The following is a 21,690-nucleotide window of genomic DNA, read 5'->3' as shown; positions in this document are numbered from 1 at the left end:
TATAAAGTTCGTACTATCCAGAGGGAAATCTAAATCTTTTTGTTTTAAAATCGCGTTACACAGCGAAAATTTTAAAAAATGTTTCAAACAAAAATCATTCCTTAATTAATTCTAAACAAATATTATACGAAACATTTTTTGGTAATATCAAAAATAAACCCAAATTTGTTTTAATATAAAGTTCGTACTATCCAGAGGGAAATCTAAATCTTTTTGTTTTAAAATCGCGTTACACAGCGAAAATTTTAAAAAATGTTTCAAACAAAAATTATTCCTCAATTAATTCTAAACAAATATTATACGAAACATTTTTTGGTAATATCAAAAATAAACCCAAATTTGTTTTAATATAAAGTTCGTACTATCCAGAGGGAAATCTAAATCATTTTGTTTTAAAATCGCGTTACACAGCGAAAATTTTAAAAAATGTTTCAAACAAAAATTATTCCTTAATTAATTCTAAACAAATATTATACGAAACATTTTTTGGTAATATCAAAAATTAACCCAAATTTGTTTTAATATAAAGTTCGTACTATCCAGAGGGAAATCTAAATCTTTTTGTTTTAAAATCGCGTTACACAGCGAAAATTTTAAAAAATGTTTCAAATAAAAATTATTCCTCAATTAATTCTAAAGAAATATTATACGAAACATTTTTCGATAATATCAAAAATAAACCTAAATTTGTTTTAATATAAAACGTTCGTACTATCCAGAGGGAAATCTAAATCTTTTTGTTTTAAAATCGCGTTACACAGCGAAAATTTTAAAAAATGTTTCAAACAAAAATTATTCCTCAATTAATTCTAAATAAATATTATACGAAACTTTTTTCGATAATATCAAAAATAAACCCAAATTTGTTTTAATATAAAACGTTCGTACTATCCAGAGGGAAATCTAAATCTTTTCGTTTTAAAATCGCGTTACACAGCGAAAATTTAAAAAAATGTTTCAAACAAAAATTATTCCTCAATTAATTCTAAAGAAATATTATACGAAACTTTTTTCGATAAAATCAAAAATAAACCCAAATTTGTTTTAATATAAAGTTCGTACTATCCAGAGGGAAATCTAAATCTTTTTGTTTTAAAATCGCGTTACACAGCGAAAATTTTAAAAAATGTTTCAAACAAAAATTATTCCTCAATTAATTCTAAACAAATATTATACGAAACTTTTTTCGATAAAATCAAAAATAAACCCAAATTTGTTTTAATATAAAGTTCGTACTATCCAGAGGGAAATCTAAATCTTTTTGTTTAAAAATAGCATTACCCAGCGAAAATTTTAAAAAATTTTTCAAACAAAAATTATGTCTATTTTAATTCTAAACAAATTTTATTTGAAAATTTTTTTAATTTCACCATTATTTATTAAGATAACACAAAAATTATCATTTTTGTATGTGTACAGCGCCCCCTATCAAAGATAACGAAATATTATATTTAAAAAAATTATTTTAAATTATATTTTAAACAAAAATCGTTTGAAACATTTTTCGATAATATCAAAAATAAACCCTGATTTGATAATATCGCTTAAACTTTCGTACTATTCAGAGGGAAATTTAAATCTTTTTGTTTAAAAATAGCATTATCCAGCGAAAATTTTAAAATATTTTTCAAACAAAAATTATTTCTATTTTAATTCTAACCAAATTTTATTTGAAAATTTTTTTAATTCCACCATTATTTATTAAGATAACGCAAAAATTATCATTTTTGTATCAGTGTACAGCGCCCCCTATCAAAGATAACGTAAAATTATATTTAAAAAAAATATTTTAAATTATATTTTAAACAAAAATCGTTTGAAACATTTTTCGATAAAAACAAGAATAAAATAATTAATTTGTCTTAATTTTTGTACTATTCACAGGGAAATCGTAACCTAGCGTCACCTAGCGAAAATTTTGAAAAATGTTTCAAACAAAAATTATTTCTATTTTAATTCTAAACGCATTTTACTTGATAACTTTTTTGGTATAACCATTAAGTATTAAGATAACCTCAAAAATATAAATATAAAGAATTTATTATGGAGATATTGTTAAGAATTCAAATTTGAGGTTATGTTCGTACGAGTTATTCTATAAATGTAATTCCTGAATGTAATATAACGTAAAAGAATATATTTTTTTTTACGCGGAGAAATTAATTTCGAATTTAATTGAAAATAACGCTTTAAGGACTCCTTTTTGAAATGAGTACTTAACTTGCTTATAATGGCCACGATTTTTTTGTGTTAAACCGAGGTTGCTTCTCAATAAACACCAAGTAAACTAAAAACTGATAATTACATTAAACCGCATTGGGGCCTAATCACAGAATATAAGCACTGCCTCAAGCGGTCTCGATTGAACTCTACACAGAGAATATAAAATTTCGTCTGATTCTGCTGAAGCCCACAATTAAATCCTTATGAATCAAATAGTGCTTAAGATATTGATGCACCGCTTGGGATAAACTCAAAACAGGAAATATAGAATTATGTATAATCACGATTAAAACTTTATCAACCCAGCAGTGGTCAATAAATAGTAGCGTCTCGGCTGAACGTATGTATTTATCTAGATCCATTAGTAATCAATATAAATCTGATTACAAAAGTATAGGGTTTGACGGTCTATTTCTTATTGTTTTAGAATAAAGCTAAAAATAAATTTTTTTTGTAGTGTCGTCAAAGAAATTAAATCTACAGTTTCCTGTAAATTATAACTAAAAATTAAAAAAACATATTTCTGATATTTGAAACAAATACATTTGTTGAACAATTTAATTTATATTTGTTTTACACAAAAGTTGAGATAGATTGCATTATTTCACAATTTTTATTAATATTTAATTTATTATTAAATGACTTAATAAATTATTGATAGATGGCGCTCATATATTTTTTTTAATTCAAATAAACAGCAAAATTTGTTTGTATTCAAAAATTTGCTGTAGTGTCAAATTAAAAATCCTGTTTTTTAATGATTACGAAAATTACGAAAAGTTTAACATGTTAGAATGTTATATATTAGAAAACAAAGTAAATTTTATATTAATTTTTAGTACCGTAATTTACAGGAAACTGTAATTTAATTTCTTTGACGACACTAAAAAAAGCTTGTACACAAATTGAAAAAAGAAAATGTACAAAAAACAAATTGAAATTTCTTAAAAAATTATTACCGTTCACTATCAACGACCAACGATTGGTGTGTTTTCCCTTCAAAACTTATTATAAATATCGAAGATTAAAGAATAAACATTGCTAAGTGATCCTGTGTCTGTTTTAAAGTTAATAGTATGTTTTTCATTTCTAATGTGAAACATTTCCAGAAACAAACGGTTACAATAATTATCTTCCCTATCCAAAATTTTTACGTTATCAAAATCAAATAGATATCCTGTTTCCAAAGAGTGTTGAGAAAGAGCGCAACCATTATTTTTACAGTTCTGAACTTAATTTTTATGTTTAACCATTGTTTTATTTGGCCAACATAACAACAATGACACACTCCACAAGGGACCCGATAAATGACGTTAGATTAGTACCTTAATCTTTTAAATTGAAAAAAACAGAAGCTAATTTAAATGGATAATGTGTTACAATTTTTAAACTGGAATCAGAGATGCTATCGTGATAAATTTTAATTAATTTTTCCGTTAGACCAGGAACAAAAATTAACTTCTTGTATCTAACAGGATCCTCTATTGTGTCACTATTGGTATTAACAACGTTATTGATATTAAATAAAATTTCGTTAAGAAGTTTATGTGGATTTTGTAAAAAGATGTTTTTTAAAATACTTAAATTCTTGTGTAAAAATTGAGGATCTGAAATGTTAGTGATGCGATGTTTTTTAAACTGTGTTTATTTTATGTTTAGTCTTATGGAAAGAACTAAAATTAATGTATCTACTTGAAAAAGTTTTTTTTGTCTACATATTTTTTAATGAAAGGATCTTAAATTTAGTTTCCGAATCAATTCACTCAATTCATTAACAAAGTCAAACGTATTTTTAACATTATAACTACTTCTACACTTCTCATAACTCGAAAAAGAAGAGATTATCGGTCTTAATGGTATGTTTTCATAGATTTCTTTGACTAATTTATTTATTTTAGATTGAATTATATTATTACTTTTTTATATGTTGTTGTATCGTTTAGCAAACCTGTTGCCTTCACAATGTAAGAATATGTCGTTAAAATGACCGTGATTGAGCCCTTATCTGCTTTAGTGATGTGTAAGGAAGGATTATCTTTCAGGAACTTCTTGGTTTTTTCTCCAAAAATGTGAGGTGTGACTCTACCCAAGTAGGGGATTCCTCATTACTTAGAAAATTCGTTAAAATGTTGGTGGCTTTTGCCCTAAGAAAGTCTCTTTTATAAGTACGAAGGCTTTCACGGTCGGTACTATCACTAGAACTAACACTAGACCTAGAACTAGAAACTTTCGGGTTAATCCATGCTTTTTTTGAAAAAATGTTTGACGTTTCGGATGCCATGTTGCATCCTTCTTCAGAAACAAGTTCGAAGTGACCAATAGTAATCAATATATTGCAGCGCCTCGGCTGTGTTTAATGAATTTATCCTGAATTTTCTGAAATTAAGCCGGGGTCGTTTCTGCACAACTAAAACGATATGAACCCAAGAGTGGTGAATATATTATAGCGCCTCGGTCGCAAGTGACCTTGGCTAAAGTGAGGATGTAAGAAACAGATTTTTTTTGATTAATCCAAAATCGCTTGCGGCTCAGACTACATAATTTTTATCAATAAACTCGATAGTTCATAATTATAATCATATGAACACATTAATCTATTTTGAATCTTCTCAGTTTACAATGGAACAGAAAATTAAACTTCTGGCATGAGTTTTCATTAAATGAATACCTCGATTATTAATCAAAAAACAATTTTAAAGAATTTCTCACTTTTTAACCAAGAAAAAAAATATTTTTTAAAAGGCATTTTCAGAATTTTAATGTCCGATTCTCAGCTTTCACCAAAACGGACGAAGAGTTACGTTCAAAGGTGAACAACTCGTTTATATGACCTCTATGGTAGAGAGAAATACTTGCACCGTTCCCTAATTAGATGCTATTCCATACAAACAAGCTCTTTTCTTAACAGTTCCTTTTCAAACGGACCCAAAAAAAAAATGATCGCTCCAGCTTATTCTGCTAATGTTGCAAATTAAACTAACGACCACTTTGCACGGATGCACGAATAACTTTACTTTAGCATCAGAAGAAAAGTATTAAAAGTAGCAGTAGCGTGCTTGTAATAAGAATTTTTTTATCCGTATGTAAATGTGTCAGTTATCTTTAAGTTTTACTTTAAAATGGTTTGTTTACAATATCTTTGGTTGCTTTTAGTTATCGAAGAAATTGTAAAAGTAAAATTTTTTTCTGTAAAATAAATATTACAGGTTTGATTTGTAATCCGGTTGAAAGCAGTTCGATCTCGCACTACATTCTTTGGAATTTCACTGTGCATAAATAATTGTTGCGTAAATTAATTGAAATTTGTAAATAATTCATTAGATAACCAAAGTGGACGGGTTAAAATCGTCAAATAAAAATTTTAATTATTGCTCAATTAGAAATACAATTATTTTTATTTTCATTTTCTAAGAACTATTTCCATTTCGTCCTTACTTAATTTAAATGCGGGAAAAACACCAACTCGCCGAGCGGCTTGGAATGCGAAAAAGTTTATATTTAGTACGGATGTGGGCAGGAAAAACTCTTTTAATCGATTCTATGTTAATGCGCCCAGTATTACCTTGAACTTTGCGCAACACAACTGCATCTATACGACAAATAAAATGCACTTTACCATTATTCAAAGTTAAAAAAATCTCAATTTATAATTGAAAATCGATTAAATTCGAACTTCTTAGCTCTTTTTCGTTTCACTTTGTTATCAATTCATTCCACACATATAATCTTGGTCGCGTTCTGACCTTATTGTTCGTTTCCAGAGCGAACAACAGATGATTTTTATCGGCCTTATAATAAGACAACGTTGCACAACTATTATTTTACATTTTCTTTACATCGTTAGAAATTCTAATTCTTTCTTTCTTTCTAGGTTTCATTCAACAATGCATTATCCGATATACTACTGGCTATTATTGGTGGCGTTTTTCGTGGAATTAACGCGGAGCTCCGCGTCCCAATCGACACCACCTTCATCAAAAGAAGTTTTAGCCGAAGTCGAAACGGGTTTAATGTCACTTTTTGGATTTAAAAAGAGACCTAGCAACGTGGACAGATCAAAAGTGATAATACCTCCCGCCCTTTTGGAATTATATCAAAAACACATGTCTGGGCATAGAGATACGGTGGCGATTGCAAAACCTGGTCTTAATACAAGAAATGCTAACACCGTGCGCAGTTTTACGCATATAGGTAAGAATTTCTTTTAAATAATAAAATGTCTCACTTATTCGATCGGTGTTATTAACCGTGAAGCGGCTATAAAGGTGCTAAATAACAATAAGAGCCGATTCGTTACGGTGTTATGTTGAGTCCCTTTTAGTTTTTGCGCTTCAAACAATTATGGTTTAGTTGGAATTTTGATTTTTTCTTAGAAATTGGTATAATTAAGTATCAATTAAGTTACTTTAAGAATTCTTTTTGAAAAAAGGGAGGAAGTTATAAAAAATAAAAAAAATAAGTTGCCTCTCATAAAAGTTATTTGTAATCTCAATCTGAGTTACTTTGAATAGTTAGCAATTTCTCAATACCATTTGCTTATACTGGCTCACAAACTGTCCCAAATGGATCTTGTAAATTTTATTACTGTACTATTCGTTGAGTTTAAAAATTTATATCTCAATAACTAAGAGTGATATCTTGAAACGAAACTTATCATATCATTTAATCCAGAAATCGATTTTTCAGAATTTTTTTTAACTGATGTTGCAAATTGAAATTCTTATTGAGTTTAAAGACTTATATCTCAAAAAGTAAAAGTGATATCTCGAAACGGACTTTATCATTGAAAAGTAGACACTCTCATTGACAATTGGTAACAATTTCATAATATTTTACCAAGAAATCGATGTTTTGTAACTTTTTTAAACAAGAAATCAAAGAATTTTAGAAATTCAAAAATTTGTGAGTTTCAAAAATGTATATCTCAAAAACTAAAAGTGATATTTCGAAACGAACCTCACGATTGGAAATTAGATACTTTGATTTATAATTTGGTGATAATTTTATATCATTTAATCAAGAAATCGATTTTTCAGAAATTTTTTAAACTGATCTAGAAATGTTGGAAATTGAAATTCTTGATGAGTTTAAACATTTTTATCTCAAAAACTAAAAATGATATCTCAAAACGAACTTTATCATTAAAAAGTAGACGCTTTCATTGACAATTGGTGACAATTTCATAACATTTTACTGAGAAATCAATTTTTAAAAATTTTTTTAAAGTAAAAAAAAAAAATTTGTTGAATTTCAAAAATGTATATCTCAAAAACTAAAAGTGATATTTCGAAACGAACCTCACGATTGGAAATTAGACACTTTGATTTATGATTTGGTGATAATTTCATATCATTTCATTAAAAAATTAATTTTTCAGAAATTTTTTAAACTGATCTATAAAAATGTTGGGTATTGAAATTTTTATTGAGTTTACAAATTGATACCTCAAAAACTAAAAGTGATATCTCGAAACGAACATTATCGTTGAAAAATAGACATTTTCATTTATGATTAGTGATAATTTCATAACATTTAACCTAGAAATCGATTTTTTAGACATTTTTAAACTGATATGTAGGAAATAAAAGAAGTTTAAAAATTGAAAAATTTGTTGAGTTTCAAAAACGTATATTTCAAAAACTAAAGGTGATATCTCAAAACGAAACTTTATCATTGAAAAGTAGACGCTTTTATTGATAATTGGTGACAATTTCATAACATTTTGTCAAGATATCGATTTTTTAGAAATCTTTTAAACTAATATCATCAAAATTTTAGAAATTGAAATATTTGCTTAGTTTCAAAAGTGTATATCTCAAAGACTAAGAGTGATACTTCGAAACGAACCTCACTTTTGGAAATTAGACACTTTCATTGATGAGTTGGTGATAATTTCATATCATTTAACCAAGAAATTGATTTTTCAGAAGTTTTTTAAACTGAGAAAATGTAAGAAATTCTTGTTGAGTTTAAACATTTTTATCTCAAAACCGAAAAATGCTATCTCGAAACAAACTTTATCATTGAAAAGTAGACGCCTTCATTAACAATTGGTGATAATTTCATATCATTTAACCAAGAAATTGATTTTTTAGAAATTTTTTAAAAGTGATCTAGCAAATGTTGGAAATCGATATTCTTGTTGAGTTTAAACATTTTTATCTCAAAAACTAAAAGTGATATCTCGAAATGAACTTTATCATTGAAAACTAAACGCTTTTATTGATAATTGGTGACAATTTCGTAATATTTTATCAAGAAATCGATTTTTTAGAAATTTTTTAAACTGATGAAATTTTAGGAATTAGAAGATTTGTTGAGTTTCAAAAACGTATATCTCAAAGACTAAAAGTGAGATTTCGAAACGAACCTCACCTTTGGAAATTAGACACTTTGATTTATAATTTGGTGATAATTTCATATCATTTAACCAAGAAATCGATTTTTCACAAATTTTTTAAAAGTGATCTAGCAAATGTTGGAAATCGATGTTCTTGTTGAGTTTAAACATTTTTATCTCAAAACCGAAAAGTAATATCTCGAAATGAATTTTATCATTGAAAAGTAGACGCTTTTATTGATAATTGGTGACAATTTTGTAATATTTTATCAAGAAATCAATTTTTTAGAAATTTTTTAAACTAATGAAATTTTAGGAATTGTAGATTTGTTGAGTTTCAAAAACGTAGATCTCAAAGACTAAAAGTGAGATTTCGAAACGAACCTCACCTTTGGAAATTAGACACTTTGATTTATAATTTGTTGATAATTTCATATCATTTAACCAAGAAATCGATTTTTCACAAATTTTTTAAACTGATCGAGAAATTGTTGGAAATTGAAATTCTTGTTGAGTTTAAACATTTTTATCTCAAAACCGAAAAGTGATATCTCGAAATGAATTTTAGCATTGAAAAGTAGACGCTTTCATTTATAATTGGTGACAATTTCGTAATATTTTATCAAGAAATCGACTTTTTAGAAATTTTTTAAACTAATGAAATTTTATGAATTGTAAGATTTGTTGAGTTTCAAAAACATATATCTCAATGATTAAAAGTGAGATCTCGAAATGAACCTCACCTTTGGAAATTAGACACTTTGATTTATAATTTGGTGATAATTTCATATCATTTAACCAAGAAATCGATTTTTCACAAATTTTTTAAACTGATCGAGAAAATGTTGGAAATTGAAATTCTTGTTGAGTTTAAACATTTTTATCTCAAAACCGAAAAGTGATATCTCGAAATGAATTTTATCATTGAAAAGTAGACGCTTTTATTGATAATTGGTAACAATTTCGTAATATTTTATCAAGAAATCAATTTTTTAGAAATTTTTTAAACTACGAAATTTTAGGAATTGTAAGATTTGTTGAGTTTCAAAAACGTATATCTCAAAGACTAAAAGTGAGATTTCAAAACGAACCTCACCTTTGGAAATTAGACACTTTGATTTATAATTTGGTGATAATTTCATATCATTTAACCAAGAAATCGATTTTTCACAAATTTTTTAAACTGATCGAAAAAATGTTGGAAATTGAAATTCTTGTTGAGTTTAAACATTTTTATCTCAAAACCGAAAAGTGATATCTCGAAATGAATTTTATCATTGAAAAGTAGACGCTTTTATTGATAATTGGTGACAATTTCGTAATATTTTATCAAGAAATCAATATTTTAGAAATTTTTTAAACTAATGAAATTTTAGGAATTGTAGATTTGTTGAGTTTCAAAAACGTAGATCTCAAAGACTAAAAGTGAGATTTCGAAACGAACCTCACCTTTGGAAATTAGACACTTTGATTTATAATTTGTTGATAATTTCATATCATTTAACCAAGAAATCGATTTTTCACAAATTTTTTAAACTGATCGAGAAATTGTTGGAAATTGAAATTCTTGTTGAGTTTAAACATTTTTATCTCAAAACCGAAAAGTGATATCTCGAAACGAACTTTATCATTGAAAAGTAGACGCTTTTATTGGTAATTGGTGACAATTTCGTAATATTTTATCAAGAAATCAATTTTTTAGAAATTTTTTAAACTAATGAAATTTTAGGAATTGTAGATTTGTTGAGTTTCAAAAACGTATATCTCAAAGACTAAAAGTGAGATTTCAAAACGAACCTCACCTTTGGAATTTAGACACCTTGATTTATAATTTGGTGATAATTTCATATCATTTAACCAAGAAATCGATTTTTCACAAATTTTTTAAACTGATCGAGAGAATGTTGGAAATTGAAATTCTTGTTGAGTTTAAACATTTTTATCTCAAAACCGAAAAGTGATATCTCGACACGAACTTTATCATTGAAAAGTAGACGCTTTTATTGGTAATTGGTGACAATTTCGTAATATTTTATCAAGAAATCAATTTTTTAGAAATTTTTTAAACTAATGAAATTTTAGGAATTAGAAGATTTGTTGAGTTTCAAAAACGTATATCTCAAAGACTAAAAGTGAGATTTCAAAACGAACCTCACCTTTGGAAATTAGACACTTTGATTTATAATTTGGTGATAATTTCATATCATTTAACCCAGAAATCGATTTTTCACAAATTTTTTAAACTGATCGAGAAATTGTTGGAAATTGAAATTCTTGTTGAGTTTAAACATTTTTATCTCAAAAACGAAAAGTGATATCTCGAAACGAACTTTATCATTGAAAAGTAGACGCTTTCATTTATAATTGGTGACAATTTCATAATATTTTATCAAGAAATCGATTTTTTAGAAATTTTTTAAACTATGAAATTTGATGAATTGTAAGATTTGTTGTGTTTCAAAAACGTATATCTCAAAGACTAAATGTGAGATTTCGAAACGAACCTCACCTTTGGAAATTAGACACTTTGATTTATAATTTAGTGATAATTTCATATCATTTAATCAAGAAATCGATTTTTCACAAATTTTTTAAACTGATCGAGAAAATGTTGGAAATTGAAATTCTTGTTGAGTTTAAACATTTTTATCTCAAAAACGAAAAGTGATTTCTCGAAACAAACTTTATCATTGAAAACTAGACGCCTTCATTAACAATTGATGATAATTTCATATCATTTAACCAAGAAATTGATTTTTTAGAAATTTTTAAAAGTGTTCTAGAAACTGTTGGAAACCGATTTTCTTGTTGAGTTTAAACATTTTTATCTCAAAAACTAAAAATGATTTCTCGAAACGAACTTTATCATTGAAAAGTAGACGCTTTCATTTATAATAGGTGACAATTTCGTAATATTTTATCAAGAAATCGATTTTTTAGAAATTCTTTTAAACTAATAAAATTTTAGGAATTGTAAGATTTGTTGAGTTTCAAAAACGTATATCTCAAAGACTAAAAGTGAGATTTCGAAACGAACCTCACCTTTGGAAATTAGACACTTTGATTTATAATTTGGTGATAATTTCATATCATTTAACCAAGAAATCGATTTTTTAGAAATTTTTTAAAAATGATCTAGAAAATGTTGGAAATTGAAATTGTTCTTGAACTTAAACATTTTTATCTCACAAGCTAAAAGTGGTATCTCAAAATGAACTTTATCATTGAAAAGTAGACGCCTTCATTAACAATTGGTGATAATTTCATATCATTTAACCAAGAAATTGATTTTTTAGAAATTTTTTAAAAGTGATCTAGAAAATGTTGGAAATTGATGTTCTTGTTGAGTTTAAACATTTTTATCTCAAAAACGAAAAGTGATATCTCGAAACGAACTTTATCATTGAAAAGTAAACGCTTTTATTGATAATTGGTGACAATTTCGTAATATTTGATCAAGAAATCGATTTTTCAGAAATTTTTTAAACTATGAAATTTTATGAATTGTAAGATTTGTTGAGTTTCAAAAACGTATATCTCAAAGACTAAAAGTGAGATTTCGAAACGAACCTCACCTTTGGAAATTAGACACTTTGATTTATAATTTGGTGATAATTTCATAACATTTTACCAAAAAATCGATTTTTCACAAATTTTTTAAACTGATCGAGAAAATGTTGGAAATTGAAATTCTTGTTGAGTTTAAACATTTTTATCTCAAAACCGAAAAGTGATATCTCGAAATGAATTTTATCATTGAAAAGTAGACGCTTTTATTGATAATTGGTGACAATTTCGTAATATTTTATCAAGAAATCAATGTTTTAGAAATTTTTTAAACTAATGAAATTTTAGGAATTGTAGATTTGTTGAGTTTCAAAAACGTATATCTCAAAGACTAAAAGTGTGATTTCGAAACGAACCTCACCTTTGGAAATTAGACACTTTGATTTATAATTTGTTGATAATTTCATATCATTTAACCAAGAAATCGATTTTTCACAAATTTTTTAAACTGATCGAGAAATTGTTGGAAATTGAAATTCTTGTTGAGTTTAAACATTTTTATCTCAAAAACGAAAAGTGATATCTCGAAACGAACTTTATCATTGAAAAGTAGACGCTTTCATTTATAATTGGTGACAATTTCATAATATTTTATCAAGAAATCGATTTTTTAGAAATTTTTTAAACTATGAAATTTGATGAATTGTAAGATTTGTTGTGTTTCAAAAACGTATATCTCAAAGACTAAATGTGAGATTTCGAAACGAACCTCACCTTTGGAAATTAGACACTTTGATTGATAATTTGGTGATAATTTCGTATCATTTAACCAAGAAATCGATTTTTCACAAATTTTTTAAACTGATCGAGAAAATGTTTTAAATTGAAATTCTAGTTGAGTTTAAACATTTTTATCTCAAAAACAAAAAGTGATATCTCGAAATGAATTTTATCATTGAAAAGTAGACGCTTTTATTGATAATTGGTGACAATTTCGTAATATTTTATCAAGAAATCAATTTTTTTGAAATTTTTTAAACTAATGAAATTTTAGGAATTGTAGATTTGTTGAGTTTCAAAAACGTATATCTCAAAGACTAAAAGTGAGATTTCAAAACGAACCTCACCTTTGGAAATTAGACACTTTGATTTATAATTTGGTGATAATTTCATATCATTTAACCAAGAAATCGATTTTTCACAAATTTTTTAAACTGATCGAGAAAATGTTGGAAATTGAAATTCTAGTTGAGTTTAAACATTTTTATCTCAAAAACGAAAAGTGATATCTCGAAATGAATTTTATCATTGAAAAGTAGACGCTTTTATTGATAATTGGTGACAATTTCGTAATATTTTATCAAGAAATCGATTTTTTAGAAATTTTTTAAACTATGAAATTTGATGAATTGTAAGATTTGTTGTGTTTCAAAAACGTATATCTCAAAGACTAAATGTGAGATTTCGAAACGAATCTCACCTTTGGAAATTAGACACTTTGATTTATAATTTAGTGATAATTTCATATCATTTAACCAAGAAATCGATTTTTCACAAATTTTTTAAAAGTGATCTAGCAAATGTTGGAAATCGATGTTCTTGTTGAGTTTAAACATTTTTATCTCAAAAACTAAAAGTGATATCTCGAAACGAACTTTATCATTGAAAAGCAGACGCTTTTATTGGTAATTGGTGACAATTTCGTAATATTTTATCAAGAAATCAATTTTTTAGAAATTTTTTAAACTAATGAAATTTTAGGAATTGTAGATTTGTTGAGTTTCAAAAACGTATATCTCAAAGACTAAAAGTGAGATTTCAAAACGAACCTCACCTTTGGAAATTAGACACTTTGATTTATAATTTGGTGATAATTTCATATCATTTAACCAAGAAATCGATTTTTCACAAATTTTTTAAACTGATCGAGAAAATGTTGGAAATTGAAATTCTTGTTGAGTTTAAACATTTTTATTTCAAAAACGAAAAATGCTATCTCGAAATGAACTTTATCATCGAAAAGTAGACGCCTTCATTAACAATTGGTGATAATTTCATATCATTTAACCAAGAAATTGATTTTTTAGAAATTTTTTAAAAGTGATCTAGAAAATGTTGGAAATCGATGTTCTTGTTGAGTTTAAACATTTTTATCTCAAAAACTAAAAGTGATATCTCGAAATAAACTTTATCATTGAAAAGTAGACGCTTTTATTGATAATTGGTGACAATTTCGTAATATTTTATCAAGAAATCGATTTTTTAGAAATTTTTAAACTAATGTAATATTATGAATTGTAAGATTTGTTGAGTTTCAAAAACGTATATCTCAAAGACTAAAAGTGAGATTTCGAAACTAACCTCATCTTTGGAAATTAGACACTTTGATTTATAATTTGGTGATAATTTCATATCATTAAACCAAGAAATCGATTTTTTAGAAATTTTTTAAGAGTGATCTAGCAAATGTTGGAAATCGATATTCTTGTTGAGTTTAAACATTTTTATCTGAAAAACGAAAAGTGATATCTCGAAATGAACTTCATCATTGAAAAGTAGACGCCTTCATTAACAATTGGTGATAATTTCGTATCATTTAACCAAGAAATTGATTTTTTAGAAATTTTTAAAAGTGTTCTAGAAACTGTTGGAAATCGATTTTCTTGTTGAGTTTAAACATTTTTATCTCAAAAACTAAAAGTGATATCTCGAAATGAACTTTATCATTGAAAAGTAGACACTTTTATTGATAATTGGTGACAATTTCGTAATATTTTATCAAGAAATCAATATTTTAGAAATTTTTTAAACTAATGAAATTTTAGGAATTGTAGATTTGTTGAGTTTCAAAAACGTACATCTCAAAGACTAAAAGTGAGATTTCGAAACGAACCTCACCTTTGGAAATTAGACACCTTGATTTATAATTTGTTGATAATTTCATATCATTTAACCAAGAAATCGATTTTTCACAAATTTTTTAAACTGATCGAGAAATTGTTGGATATTGAAATTCTTGTTGAGTTTAAACATTTTTATCTCAAAAACGAAAAGTGATATCTCAAAACGAACTTTATCATTGAAAAGTAAACGCTTTCATTTATAATTGGTGACAATTTCATAATATTTTATCAAGAAGTCGATTTTTTAGAAATTTTTTAAACTATGAAATTTTATGAATTGTAAGATTTGTTGAGTTTCAAAAACGTATATCTCAAAGACTAAACGTGAGATTTCGAAACGAACCTCACCTTTGGAAATTAGACACTTTGATTTATAATTTAGTGATAATTTTATATCATTTAACCAAGAAATCGATTTTTCACAAATTTTTTAAAAGTGATCTAGCAAATGTTGGAAATCGATGTTCTTGTTGAGTTTAAACATTTTTATCTCAAAAACTAAAAGTGATATCTCGAAACGAACTTTATCATTGAAAAGTAGACGCTTTTATTGGTAATTGGTGACAATTTCGTAATATTTTATCAAGAAATCAATTTTTTAGAAATTTTTTAAACTAATGAAATTTTAGGAATTGTAGATTTGTTGAGTTTCAAAAACGTATATCTCAAAGAATAAAAGTGAGATTTCAAAACGAACCTCACCTTTGGAAATTAGACACTTTGATTTATAATTTGGTGATAATTTCATATCATTTAACCAAGAAATCGATTTTTCACAAATTTTTTAAACTTATCGAGAAAATGTTGGAAATTGAAATTCTTGTTGAGTTTAAACATTTTTATCTCAAAACCGAAAAGTGATATCTCGGAATGAATTTTATCATTGAAAAGTAGACGCTTTTATTGATAATTGGTGACAATTTCGTAATATTTTATCAAGAAATCAATTTTTTAGAAATTTTTTAAACTAATGAAATTTTAGGAATTGTAGATTTGTTGAGTTTCAAAAACGTATATCTCAAAGAATAAAAGTGAGATTTCAAAACGAACCTCACCTTTGGAAATTAGACACTTTGATTTATGATTTGGTGATAATTTCATATCATTTAACCAAGAAATCGATTTTTCACAAATTTTTTAAACTGATCGAGAAAATGTTGGAAATTGAAATTCTTGTTGAGTTTAAACATTTTTATCTCAAAACCGAAAAATGCTATCTCGAAATGAACTTTATCATTGAAAAGTAGACGCCTACATTAACAACTGGTGATAATTTCATATCGTTTAACAAAGAAATTGATTTTTTTAGAAATTTTTTAAAAGTGATCTAGAAAATGTTGGAAATCGATATTCTTGTTGAGTTTAAACATTTTTATCTCAAAAACTAAAGGTGATTTCTGGAAACGAACTTTATCATTGAAAAGTAGACGCTTTTATTGATAATTGGTGACAATTTCGTAATATTTTATCAAGAAATCGATTTTTTAGAAATTTTTTAAACTAATGAAATTTTATGAATTGTAAGATTTGTTGAGTTTCAAAAACGTATATCTCAAAGACTAAAAGTGAGATTTCGAAACGAATCTCACCTTTGGAAATTAGACACTTTGATTTATAATTTGGTGATAATTTCATATCATTTAACCAAGAAATCGATTTTTCACAAATTTTTTAAACTGATCGAGAAAATGTTGGAAATTGAAATTCTAGTTGAGTTTAAACATTTTTATCTCAAAACCGAAAAATGCTATCTCGAAATGAACTTTATCATCGAAAAGTAGACGTCTTCATTAACAATTGGTGATAATTTCATATCATTTAACCAAAAATTGATTTTTTAGGAATTTTTTAAAAGTGATCTAGCAAATGTTGGAAATCGATATTCTTGTTGAGATTAAACATTTTTATCTCAAAAACGAAAAGTGATATCTCGAAGCGGACTTTATCATTGAAAAGTAGTTGCTTTCATTGACAATTGGTGACAATTTCATAACATTTTACCAAGAAATCGATTTTTTAGAAATTTTTTAAACTGATATGTAAGAAATAAAAAAATTTTTGAATTTAAAAAATTTTTTGTGTTTCAAAAATGTATATCTCAAAGACTAAATGTGATATCTTGAAACGAACCTCACCTTTGGAAATTAGACACTTTGATTGATAATTTGGTGATAATTTCATATCATTTTACCAAGAAATCGATTTTTTGGACATTTTTTAAACTTATCGAGAAAATGTTGGAAATTGAGATTCTTGTTATGCTTAACATTTTTATCTCAAAAACTAGAAGTGATATCTCGAAACGAACTTTATCATTGAAAAGTAGATGCTCTCATTGATAATTGGTAACAATTTCGTAATATTTAACTAAGAAATTGATTTTTTATAAATTTTCTTAAACTCATTGATAAAAAAGATAAATATTGACATTCTTGTTGAGTTTAAATATTTTTATTTCAAAAACTAAAAGTGATATCTCGAAACGAACCTCACCTTTGGAAATTAGACACTTTGATTGTTAATTTGGCGATAATTTCATATCATTTTACCAAGAAATTGATTTTTTGGACATTTTTTAAACTTATCGAGAAAATGTTGGAACTTGAGATTCTTGTTGTGCTTAACATTTTTATCTCAAAAACTAGAAGTCATATCTCGAAATGAACTTTATCATTGAAAAGTAGATGCTCTCATTGATAATTGGTAACAATTTCGTAATATTTAACTAAAAAATTGATTTTTTATAATTTTTCTTAAACTCATCAATAAAAAAGGTAAATATTGACATTCTTGTTGAGTTTAAACATTTTTATTTCAAAAACTAAAAGTGATATCTCGAAACGAACTTCACCTTTGGAAATTAGACACTTTGATTGATAATTTGGCAATAATTTCATATCATTTCACCAAGAAATCGATTTTTTATACATTTTCTTAAACTGATCTAGTAGAAAGTTGGAGATTGAAATTCTTACTAAGTTTGCTAATTGATATCTCAAAAACTAAAAGTGATATCTCGAAACGAACTTTATCGCTGAGAAGTAGATGCTTTCATTGACATTTGGTGATAATTTCATAACATTTTACTAAGAAATCGATTTTTCACAATTTTTTTAAACTGATCGAAAAAATCAGTGAGTTTAAACGTTTATATCTCAAAAACTAAAGGTGATATCTCGAAACGAATTTTATCATTGAAAAGTAGACGCTTTCTTTTATAATTGGTGATAATTTGATAATATTTCATCAATAAATCGATTTTTTAGAAATTTTTTAAACTAATGTCATGTAAGAAATAGAAAATTTTTAGGAATTGTAAGATTTGTTGAGTTTCAAAAACGCGTATCTCAAAGACTAAAAGTGAGATCTCGAAACGAACCTCACCTTTGGAAATTAGACACTTTGATTGATAATTTGGTGATAATTTCATAACATTTTACCAAGAACTCGATTTTTTAGATATTTTTTAAACCGATATTGAATTTAAAACTTCTTATCTTAAACATTAAAGGTTTTTTTTTAAATAAAGCTGTGTAATTGAAAATATACATGTTATAATTTACAAAGAATTGTTATTTTTTTCTTTGACCAATTCAAAAACCAAAAACCATCAGGTATATTCAACTGGCGCCAGTAATCCAGTAAAAACTAGGACACCCGAGAGCACCTTTAAATAACACGAACCGTGACAAATTCCTTCGTCCAATTCTAACGAGTTTCTCTCAATCTTTTTTCCAGAGAGCGCGGACGACGCCAAGTTTCCAGGCCACCATAAGTTTCGGTACAAATTCGACATCAAATCGATACCGAAAAACGAAAAACTGAAAGCAGCCGAAATCGTGGTTCATCGAGACATCATCGATCGCACCCCGGAATCCGACGAAATCTACCAAAGGATTATTGTTACGGATATTATTAGACCCGGAATACGTGGGAAAAGCGACCCCATAACCAGGATTATCGATAGTAAATTGGTGGATGTTACACAAAATTCATCGATTAGTTTAGATGTGTTCCCCGTTATTCAACGATGGAAGGATTTTCCAAAAAGTAATTATGGTTTAGTTATTTCCGTTTATAGAGTTGGTGGTATCAAAGAAAAATCGAAAAAGAAATTATTAAAACACGTACGATTAAGACGAGATGTTGGGGAGAGTGATGAAAATTGGTCAATAAAAGAGCCAGTTTTATTTACGTACACCGATGATGGTAAATACGGTGATGTAACAGGCGAAGAAATCTTAGAGAAAAGGGTAAAAAGAGCTGCTAGAAAAGGAAAACGTAGAAAGGAACAAGAACCGTGTAAGAGATACCCGATGTTTGTTGATTTTAAAGAGGTCGGTTGGGAATCTTGGATTGTTGCACCACCTGGATATGATGCTTATTATTGTCATGGAGAGTGTAATTACCCATTAGCGGAACATATGAATACCACCAACCATGCCATCATTCAAACGATAGTTAATTCTGTTAATCCTTCGAGTGTACCAAAAGCATGTTGTGTACCAACGGCGCTTAATAGTATATCAATGTTGTATTTGGACGACGACGATAAAAAAGTAGTTTTGAAAAATTACAAAGAAATGACAGTGGTAGGTTGTGGTTGTCGGTAGTGGTTTTCAGTGTCTGTGATTCAAAAATAAAACTAATTAACCGATAAAAATAAAACTTTTTGAATGAAATAGATTATTCCAGTGAAACCTGAAGACTCTTCAATATTTATGAATTTTTATTGTCTAATGAATTAAGTGTAAGTCTTATTATTTCTGCGGCAAAAGTCGCGCGAAACCCGTCTGTGATTGTAGTTTTTAACGTGTTATAATGATAAAATATGTTTTTTTTTTCATTTTTTAAACTGTGTAATGTAACAGAATTTGTAGCAACCGTTTTTGAACGGTTCACGAGCACGACGCGTGAGCTCGAGTTGTTGTGAAAGTTCGTCGCAGAACACTTCTTACCTTACGCCCGACAATGTTTCTGTCAAATTGCTCCTAATTAACACCTTTACTTGTCTTGAAGGGAACTTAAAATAACGCTGGACGATATTTTTGTTTTACCGTAAGGAGAAATACCAAAAATGTTGAAATTTAATCGTTTTTGAACGTTCCTCTTAAAAAGAAATAACATTTTTGGTATAATATTAATTTGAACGCTGTTAACGCTATTTTTTCAGTCATGCTGTAAAGTAATTTAAACGTACCTGCTAAGGATATTTATTTTTATTTGTTTAGTGATCGTGTGCATATTGTACAGTTAATATATATAGCGAAATTATTTTTAAACGTTGTACTAAAAGAACCCGCTCTTACTATTTTTTCACTTCACCTTTTTTATTTTAATCGATAAACGATTAAAAAGATTTTTTTGTACAGACTGTATATATGATTATTATTATAAAAATTAAAAACTATTGAGCCGAAAAGATTGGTCGTGTTAATCATTATTCGAAAAACCCGTCCTCCATTTACATATTTATTTACATACCACAATATATCCGAGTGAGCGAGAAACGAAGAGGTGAAGAACGAAGAGTTTGAGACGCCGTATATGACCGATCAAGATTGACCGCTTCATATAACGAATTTACGATGACAACTTTTACGCCCGATGCAACTTAAGTAAGCGACATGTTACCACATCGGCCACGAATAACTGAATATTTAAAAGAACAAATAAAGTCCTCTTCTTCAACAACCTGCTTCACGCACAAGAACGAAACGAAATGGACGATGAAATTTCTACGACTTAAAAAATAATATACAATTTATTATTATATACAATTTTTTCATCTATTAGTCATTATTTGTCCTAAAAAATAAATCCCTCAGTTTATGCGTATAGGTTGAGAATCACCCTGTATAGTAAATCAGAAAATATTTGTTTGTTTCAAAAACTAAAAATGATATCACGAAACGAACTTTATCATTGAAAAGTAGATTGCTAATTGGTAACAATTTCGTAATATTTAACTAAGAAATTGATTTTTTATAAATTTTTTTAAGCTCATCAATAAAAAAGATAAATATTGAGTTTGCTAATTGATATCTCAAAAGCTAAAAGTGATATCTCAAAATGAACTTTATCATTGAAAAGTATACGTCTTCATTAACAATTGGTGATAATTTCATAATATTTAATCAAAAAATCGATTATTTAGACATTTTTTAAAATAATATGTAAGATATCAAAGAATTTTAGAAATTGAAAAATTTGTTGAGTTTCAAAATTGTATATCTCAAAGACTGAAGGTGATATCTTGAAACGAACCTCACCCTTGGAAACTAGACACTCTGATTGATAATTTGGTGATAATTTCATATCATTTAACCAAGAAATCGATTTTTTGAAAATTTTTTAAATTAATCTAGAAAATGTTGGAAATTAAAATTCTTATTGCGTTTAAAAACTTATATCTCAAGAACTAAAAGTGATATCTCAAAACGAACTTTATCATTAAAAAGTAAACGCTTTCATTGACAATTGGTGACAATTTCATGACATTTTACCAAGAAACCAATTTTTCAGGCATTTTTTTAAATTAATATGTAAGAAATCAAAGAATTATAGAAATTGAAAAATTTGTTGAGTTTCAAAATTGTATATCTCAAAGACTGAAGGTGATATCTCGAAACGAACCTCACCCTTGGAAATTAGACACTCTAATTGATAATGTGGTGATAATTTCATATCATTTAACCACGAAAGCGATTTTTTATA

General features: G+C 26.9%; 2 protein-coding genes across 3 annotated transcripts in view; both read left to right on the top strand.

Moving 5' to 3' along the window:
• The window catches only part of LOC111417459 (protein decapentaplegic-like), a 73,943-nt gene extending 53,911 nt beyond the window's left edge, over nucleotides 1-20,032 (top strand). For both annotated transcript variants that reach the window (XM_023049741.2, XM_023049739.2), the window contains exons 2-3: nucleotides 6,095-6,414; nucleotides 18,712-20,032. In XM_023049741.2, coding sequence (XP_022905509.2) covers nucleotides 6,108-6,414; nucleotides 18,712-19,586 — 1,182 coding nt within the window. In that variant the 5' untranslated portion in view covers nucleotides 6,095-6,107 and the 3' untranslated portion in view covers nucleotides 19,587-20,032. The remainder of the gene's footprint in view (nucleotides 1-6,094; nucleotides 6,415-18,711) is intronic.
• Nucleotides 1-21,690, top strand: part of LOC139432213 (uncharacterized) — a 200,625-nt gene that overhangs the window by 118,693 nt on the left and 60,242 nt on the right. The gene's annotated exons all lie outside the window — the stretch shown is intronic.

This window comes from Onthophagus taurus, chromosome 11 (genome assembly GCF_036711975.1).
Source record: "Onthophagus taurus isolate NC chromosome 11, IU_Otau_3.0, whole genome shotgun sequence".
NCBI classification, from domain to species: domain Eukaryota; kingdom Metazoa; phylum Arthropoda; class Insecta; order Coleoptera; family Scarabaeidae; genus Onthophagus; species Onthophagus taurus.
This window is presented reverse-complemented; position numbering and strand designations above follow the sequence as displayed.